Here is a 9072-nt window from a genome sequence, read left to right as displayed (position 1 = left end):
ACTGATGATTGTCAGTTCTTCGCCGCCGTATTTGAATAGCGCGGCCGGTAATCCATCGGCCCCTGGCATCAAAGCACCACGCTTTACTCAGGCGAGCAATTTCTATTCAAACCTCATCATAATCGGACAATGGAGCATCTATTCCATCGTCATCAATTGGGGAGTCGGGTTCGCCTTCTCCAGATGTTACAATTTCATTGCCGTTCAGCTGGGAAATTGTTCCCTCCATAACTTCACTATGCTCTGAACATCTCCACTAGATCTCCTTTTCTGGGTTCTACAAGAATATGCTCCGGCCGTGAAACTTTCCGTTGGTCACCGCATCTTTTCGTAGAATTTCGAGCATTTTCCCTGTCTGCCAACTTTTCAAGCCGTTCATACTCACGTTTATCGTCATGTTTCTTTTTTGTCTGCATATACGTCTCGCTTCCCTCTTCAACTGTCGTCGATTGTAACATTAAGAGGTAAGCCGTCGGTTTTCTCTCCACTGCGACACGACAGTTCTCATCGTACAAGCTCTTCTTGCAAAAACTAATGACAGGCCTTAGTTGCTCTAAATAATATAGACAGTTGATTTCGACACAATACGATCAAGAAGAGATTTGTTTATCCTGCCAAATAGATAGGCTAAAAAGGCCTAACTTGTAGATACTAGAAGCCTAGAGATCCAGGAAAAATCGAAGATCGTCTTAACGACCAACGTTATAAACATATAACTAAGATGCTGGGAAGAGTTTTTTTGCATGGAAAGATTTCTGTGAGAGACAACTTCAATTACCAAAGAGGAGATCTTGGCGAATATTGAATGCAAAAGATACTGAAGTGATTTCATAGATTGGAAGCTTGAACCACAGGAGTCGGAAAAGCTTAATGGGCTTTCTTGTAGCATCATTCAATAAGGATCACCATATATTGGAAACCGGAGAGAACTAGATAACCTCAGCTCTCATGAACAAACCAATTAGACAAACTGATTTTATCAACTAATGAACAAACTTATTGTCCTTTTTCCTTTCCATGGTGAAATTTTAGGCCTCCCAGCAGCTTGTGTGGGGAATCCTTGATCGCATTGTATCTCTCTTCCAACAGGTTGTGAGTACATATTTGGATACATATCCATATACCTTTATAAATAATCGAAGCTTGGTCCATAGGAGTACATTAATCAGTTGTATAAAGACATTTCCTATTTTAAGAGCCATGATGTATTTCAAGACACTTTGTTCCATAATTTTTATTATATAATGAAACGCATGAGCTCTCTTGTACTGTGTCTTATATGTTCTTTACAACCAAATCGGTGTGCAATGGCGTCAACCTTTGATGTTGATTCACCGCCCGTTGCCAAAGCGGACGGACATGTGTTTTGTATGTACTTTTGAACGGACGGACAGACAGCAAATGGTCAAAGCGGTGTGCAATGAACGAAAAATCTCAGTTAAACGAGATGAACAAACAAGGCCAGAGCAACCCACGCAAAGGCGGCAACAACAATGAACACACACACATATATATATTATTTTATATAAATATATGGAAGTATTGTCAGGGTAAGGCAAGCACTTGTGATCAGACAAACACACACAATTCTTACTTTTCGAATACCCAGTAGAAAAAATATTATTTAAGAGGCAGTTCTAGAGTTATATATGTGCATATAGACATAAAGACAATAAAAGTAAATAAAAAATTGCTGTAAGATATATTTACATTAGCATTAGACAATTTGCTATTAGACATTAAAGCTAACCTATAATTACTATGTTTACCATTTCCTAGCGGGTGTGCGAGTATAAGTATGTACATACATATGTATGTATTCATAATGACTGCATGCTTGCTCATGTGCATATCCAATGGGTCAATTGTTGTTGAGGTGAATTGCATTGAACTGTGTTTGTAGCCAAACAAGTTGTTTGTTGTTTAATCTGATTCTGCCTTATTGTTGCTGATGTATTATGCTGTTATTGTGCCATTCATGTTATACTTGTATGTAAGGCTTGTAAATTTTATTTGCAATTTGAGCAACTTCATTAATATCGATGGCTAAATAGTGGGCACAAAATGAAATATATGCATACATACATTTATATTTAATTTTATTTATACATAAGTACAAACGTACCTGAAACTATATATAGAGTATTTAATATGAGTTAAATTAATTGTAACATAATTTGATGACAATTTTCTTTTACTTTGACGACAACAACAAGTGTGACAACGCCTAAGGCGCAAACAATAATTGAATTTTTCATTAAATAAAATATTGCTAATAAAATGCGCATATCCGTATATAAAATAAACATATGTTTGACCTGCAAGACCAATAACTTAGCATAACATACTTTCAGGCGCAAAAAAAGTTGTTTCGGCCGAAAGCATAACTCAAGCATTGATATAAAACAGTATTATAATAAAACAACATATTATTAATTAACAAATTAACAATTTTAAATAGTAATCGCAAAAATTTTATTATAAATAATATTAAATGCACGTTTTTATACGCCACATTTCAATTTTAAGCCGAGCTGTTTACTATTACATCAAATTGCCGAACGCATTGCTGTGCCACAACCAATTTCATTTGGCAGCACTCGTCAAAATGGCGTTTGCAGCAAACACTTTCCAAACATTTCCGTATGTGTGCAAAATAAACAAGGCGTCATTCCGTAATTAAAGTTAATTTTTGTGAAATTCTTTTATAAGCGGCGCTTAATTGTTGTGATTATATAGGCAACGCCTTGTGCTATGAACGTATTGCTTAAGTGAATTGTGTGTGTTTTGTGTTTGTAAAGCTCTTAGTACACGGCGAGGTGTAAAAAACCGCATAACCTCTTGACCAACAACAACAGTGGAGCGCACAGTCTAAACGAGAATGACAGAAGAAGCGCCAAGCAGCAAAAAAATGCCGCGAAAACCGAGATCAGCGCCAATAAATATAGCACCGAACACACCTACCAAATTGGGAGCTAACGATGAAATATTAAGTTCACTTCTACGTCTAAATAATTTTGATTCAAATATTAAGGATGAATCGCTAGACATCGATTTATCTGCCTGCGTCACCATAAGCGGCGACTCGGCCGCTATGCTGGCCACCACTAACAGTCTATCCAGTACGGATTTTTGGCGAGTTTTAGATGAAAGCGCGCAAAATGCACACCTTGAATTGACGAATGCTAGTGATGATGTGCAACACCAACTGGTCTGTGCCAGTTTAAGTGATGATGGCCTCGATGACAGTTCCATTGTTGACGATTTACCAAATGCTAGTTACGAGTGTAAAACAAAAAATCTTGATACGCATTATTTATGTAGTAGTGGTATAGATGCCAAAATTGTGGGCGGTGTAATAATAAAAGAGGAGAAACCACAACATAGTTTCAGTGGCACATTTTTACGTCCCGAAGCACCGCCACCGACACCATCACCGTTAAAACGATTATTGATAAAACCACATCAAGCAGATTACCAACGACAAGCTGAAAGGTGCTCGTCAAAAGAAAAAATTAAACGCGATTTGAAAAATGAAATCCTCACAATTGATCGAGCATATCAATTGAATGCAACCCATATAGACGACGCCGCCGTGGATAATATCCAAACAATTGAAAATAAAACAAACGATATCAAAAGTGCACCCACCAATCATGTTGTAGTCAGTAGCAACCAATCGATCTCATCATCTAGTTTCAATATTTTTACAATGTCTGAAGACAATACACCAAGTGGTAGTAGTAATAGTAATAATTTAGTACCAACATCAAAGGTTGAAACAGTTGGTATAGGTAAAAAAGAATCTGGTAGTCAAGAAAGCGGCACAAGTGCTGCCGAACCGGTATTTAAGTGCCTGGACTGTGATGGTCTCATACTTCAGGGACGAGGCGAATACGCCACACACGAGGCTGTAGGACATCGCGTGCACTACCGATGTCCGGTGTGTGATAACGATTTTGAACAGGAAGCGGCTTTAAAGAAACATGTAAAAACGCATCGCTCAACAGATCCACGAAAAGATGCTTGGAAAAAATGCCCCGAATGTGGAAAATGGTAAGAATTTCTATACACGCTTAATATACACCAATTAATATACAAATATTTCTTTCATTATCATCTTAGCCTTAAATTGGGCAGCATGTGGATGCATCGAAAAATCCATAGTGATAACAAGAAATATGGCTGTGATATATGTGGCCAAAAATTTGTACAAAAGATCAATTTGACTCATCACTCTCGTATCCATACTGCTGAAAAGCCTTACGAATGTCCGGAATGTCAAAAGAGGTAAATATAAAACTTAAAATTATTGGGGAAAAAATTTAAATTACAAAATTTTCTCTTTTTAAGGTTTCAAGAACGTTCACATTTGCAAAGACACCAAAAATATCATGCACAAACCCGCTCGTACCGTTGTGAAAAATGCGGTAAAATGTACAAAACAGAGCGCTGTCTTAAGGTGCATAACCTAGTGCATCTCGAGCAAAGACCTTTCGCTTGTAACGTCTGCGATAAATCCTTCATAAGTAATTCGAAGCTGAAACAGCACTCTAATATACATACTGGCGAACGACCATTCAAATGCAACTATTGCCCAAGAGACTTCACCAACTTTCCGAACTGGCTGAAACATACACGTCGTCGGCACAAAGTCGACCATAAAACCGGCGAGCATTTGGAAAACATTCCCTCTTATTGTTCCAAAAAGTCCACCAAAGCGGCTAAAGCAAAGGCCGCCGAGGCCAACACAGAGCCAGTGACTACGAAGTCTATTACAAACGACAACAATAAAGTGTCATCTGCGCCAAATCTAAAGCCAGTCGATTCCAACGCGTCAACGCCAAAATCTCAAGCATCTAAACGCAAGAAAAAATCGGAGCAAACACCAACAGTGCCGGCTGCACCCGCGCCGCAACCGCCGCCACTAGTATCGATTAGAGATGACCATCCCTTGCCAACAATCGCGGTATCCACATTATCGGCGAACATTAAAACCGAAGTGACGCGTGCGAATAATATTATGACTTCGATACCGATGTCAATGTCACAACACTTGAAACCAACAACGGCAGTTGGCGCTTTAAACAACACATTAAATAAAATTGGCACAAGCAAAACGGCTAAACCAAAGCGTGAGCGAAAGCAACCGTCACCCAAACAAGTGCAAAAAGCTATTCCGACAACACCAGCTTTGTTGTCTTCTATAAAACGTGAAAATACCGAAGCAGATGCGATCTTCAATTCACAAGCGAGCATATCGTTACTAACAGACACTCGATGTGCAATCAGTGGTTTCCCCGACCTGAGTATCACTTCGGCTGAAGAGCTCATTATGGAGCAGGCGCTGGAAATGGAAGAATGCGGCTTGTATGTGGGACAGCCCTCTGTTTCCATAGATACCGATAATGCGATCTCATCGTCGGAAGCTACAGCGGCGCTGCATTTTAAAATAAAAAGTGAATTCGATCCTGTGGACTTGTCTTCGACGCGCATTAAAGAAGAGGATCATGGTAGGTTTTTTCTCTGGATGCTATTTTAGCTAACTCTACTACAATTTGCAATTATATTTCAGGTACTTTAAAAGACATGAATCAGCGGTTATTATGTTCGTCATTAGAATCATCTCCGTATTCTTCACCAGCATCGATCGAACTGTCCACAACACCGTCTGTCTTGCCTATGATGCAGTCAGTGCACATAAATAATATTAACAATATGCAAACGACATCTGATGGTGCCAATAACTTTGGGCTAGATCCATTTACGCTAAACGGCCAATGCCCAAAAGTAGTAACTAGTCTCAATAATTCATTGACGCACCAAACTGCCGCCGATTTACAACACCAGTTGCCTCAAGCCACAACGCATATTGTGCCGGTGAATACGAATACCTTGCCAACAACTACGCAAGCGATTATCAACCATTTCTATTTACATCCGATGACCACAATGCCGTTGCTGGCGCAGTCTACAACAAACCAAAAATTACCCTCCGTGAATACATTGCTATTTTCAACAGCTGGAAATACAGCAAATGTTAGTTCCACCGCCTCCAATGCCGCTCTTAACGATGCCAGATATTTCCATGGCAAGAGCATAACGGCCCACGTAGTTGCTTCGCCGTCGGCAGCGCCAGTGGGGCGTTCGAAGCTCACCTAAACCGACAACGATAGGAGTATATAATGTCCACTTGACTAGTCAGCTGTTTTACTTTTCGTACAAAATTCACAGATGAGTTTTCCAGTGCGACTTGACCTTTTTAAAAAAAAACTTTAATATATGCTACAAAATAACTAGTTTTTTCTACAATTTTCGTACAAAAATAAAAATACCTACATACATATATATGTATTTTATTAAAAATCTTTTATTTTCTCAAAAATTACTACTTGTGTATATAAAGACAAATTAATAACTACAGAAAAACACGAATTTTTTTGAATCAAGACATATTTTGCAGCAAGTTCAATATGTAAGCGCCAATATCTTCATCCTGATTAGTCCATGTTATAAGTATGGTTTTATGTTTCGGATCATTTTCATCTTCCTCAACCTTGATTTCAACTGTTTCGACGCAAATCGTGCAACTTTCCTGCATGCTAACAGTCCAGCCGACCAATTTCTCTTGTAGCAGCGCGAAAAGTTTTTCACCCGTACGCAAACGGGGGCCAGGATCGTCCATTTTCACCTTGGAAGTAAAGCGCATCACATGACGATTAATACCGAATTCCTTTAAAGTATCGGTTAGATTCTGCAACATAATACGATTATCTTTCATAACAAGTACACCGTGTAAGAGACGTCGCCGTTTTGGATCTGGCGGTTGAGCATTGTATACGCGGGCTTCTGCTTTGAGCAAAGATACGGATGCATCGACTGAAATTTTTACAGGTGTGGAAATAACTGAAGTCTCTCCATTTGCAGGCATATAAGTTTCAATGTTGAACTCCTCCATTATTTTGGTGCGTAAAAACTGCATTTTTTCAGCCTCGCCATGCACTAACATCACATTTTTGGGCTCACAATTTTGTATTAGTTGCATAATACCTGGAAGTAGATATTTATTATATTTTGAGCATTATATGCAAAAATAAATATTAAGCACATACCTTTAGCGTCAGCATGCGCCGAGAAACTTAAATACTCCACAGACATTTTTACCTCCACCACTTGTCTATTTTCGAATTCGACTTTCTTTGCACCTCCAAGAATTTTATTACCCACTGTGCCCTGAACGCAATATCCCGGCATGATAACCATATTATTTTCATTCGGTGCCCATTTCTTAAAAATCTGCAATGACAAACCAGCATGCAACATACCTGGCGTAGCAAATACGACCATAGCTCCGGGATTATCAATATAAGCTTTATCGAATGGCTTGATGTGCTTAAAGTCAAACATATTTCGTTGCACAAACGTTTTACGTATTTTCTGGTTGGTCCATGTGATGAACATTTTATAATAGGTATTCGCTTTTTCCGTCAAACCCACCGCAAAATATATGGGGAATTTCAAATTCATTCGTTCCCAATAAGTTTCCAATAAAATGCAAAGCTCTTGGGCACGACCCAAAGCAAACACAGGTATTAACACTTTTCCTCCTTTGGCAACACATTCATGCACTTTCTTAAGGAAATCACGCTCGCGACAACGTTTTGAATCACGTATAGTTGTAGCATATGTACTTTCGGAAATTAACAAGTCCGGCCTGCATTTGTCTATCCATGCAGCGCCTAAATGACGATCAGGTGTCATATTATAATCGCCCGTATACACAACCGATTGTGAGCCGACCCGTAACCAAAACATTGCAGCGCCCAACACGTGGCCGGCATAGTAGGCTTTGATCTCCAACTCATTGTCCACCATAACGCTTTGATGCAATGTAACAGCGGTAACCTTTTTCATGCAATCTTTTATCATTTGTGTAGTGAAGAAATTTGACTCGCCTTTGCGCTCCACAGCCACCTTTCGCATATCTTCTAATAAAATGGGGGCAATAGCTTTAGTCGGGTGCGTCATGTAAATAGGACCGGAATAGCCTACCATCTCGGACATATACGGGAGGGCACCGCAGTGATCTGCAAACACCCAAATTTACATACATTTCATCTAATATTTCTTTTTACTTACCCAAATGAAAATGTGATATTATCACACAATCAATGTGACTTGTTATTGGGCCTTCTGGGACGATATATGAAAAATCAGGGAAACGACGTTCATCATTGTACCCCATGTGCATACCACAGTCAAGCATGATGTTTTTACCACCCATTGATAATAGTAGGCAACTGCGTCCAACATCCTGACCAGCACCTAATGGTGTTACTTTAATAGTTGGCATTGTTCCCACTCAAATCAATTGTTTTGTACTTATTCGTTGAAGTGACAAATCTAATTAATGGATCCTTTCTGGTAGAAATAGGCATAAATATTTAAAACACTAAATACAAGACACCTGATAAAGTTGTAGTTTTAAGGCCAATGGATATAATAAAAACAATGCAATGAAATAAAAACTTTCCGCTATTTATGTTCACGCATATAGATTAGCCGCAATTTAAACAAAACAAATGTTTAGGGTGCTCACATACTTTGTTAACAAAAAAGATGATCTATTGTTAACTAAAAAAAACCAATTTTCACGATCGGGTCAAGGTTAATTTCAAAATATGGCGGAACTATTAAAGATGAGATGCAAACAATGCTCAAATTCAACTGATATCTAAAAGGAAATGAAAATTCTCAGAATATGGAAAAAAGTAACCCATAGGAACGCAATTCGTTACCAAACATTTCCAATTGATTTGGATTTGGTTTTCAGTAGTGGCAACTATGCCGCCATCACCGTTTTTTTCGCATTCGCTTTTTATTCTTATTCACTCGTTCGTCAAATCTTTGCTGTCTTTGCCGTGGTCGTGTTTTTGCGTGCAGTTTATGGTTTATGTTTCATAAAAAAATTTTGGCAAAAGGTCACAAGCAGCAAATAAGTAATGAAATAAAATAATACGTTTATAAATGTTTAAATGTAATTGTTGTAAGTGCATTATGTATTAGAAACAT

General features: G+C 38.5%; 2 protein-coding genes across 2 annotated transcripts; one reads left to right on the top strand and one right to left on the bottom strand.

Annotated features, from left to right (window-relative positions):
- The first annotated feature begins 2618 nt into the window (after positions 1-2618).
- LOC105227526 (serendipity locus protein H-1) lies at positions 2619-6366 on the top strand. The gene is made up of 4 exons (XM_011206887.4): positions 2619-4056; positions 4126-4290; positions 4354-5513; positions 5576-6366. Exons 1-4 carry the CDS (start codon positions 2882-2884, stop codon positions 6160-6162), a joined length of 3087 nt encoding a protein of 1028 aa, XP_011205189.2. The 5' UTR covers positions 2619-2881; the 3' UTR covers positions 6163-6366.
- LOC105227527 (integrator complex subunit 11) lies at positions 6341-8590 on the bottom strand. The gene is made up of 3 exons (XM_011206888.4): positions 8140-8590; positions 7113-8087; positions 6341-7050 (listed from the first exon to the last, which is right to left on the bottom strand). The coding sequence occupies exons 1-3, from the start codon at positions 8351-8353 to the stop codon at positions 6446-6448; spliced, it is 1794 nt and encodes a 597-aa protein (XP_011205190.1). The 5' UTR covers positions 8354-8590; the 3' UTR covers positions 6341-6445.
- Between the last annotated feature and the right edge of the window lie 482 nt (positions 8591-9072).

Source organism: Bactrocera dorsalis, chromosome 5, assembly GCF_023373825.1.
Source record: "Bactrocera dorsalis isolate Fly_Bdor chromosome 5, ASM2337382v1, whole genome shotgun sequence".
In the NCBI taxonomy this organism is placed as follows: Eukaryota; Metazoa; Arthropoda; class Insecta; order Diptera; family Tephritidae; genus Bactrocera; species Bactrocera dorsalis.
The sequence above is the reverse complement of the archived record's forward strand: the minus strand, read 5'-3'. Positions and strand labels throughout refer to the sequence as shown.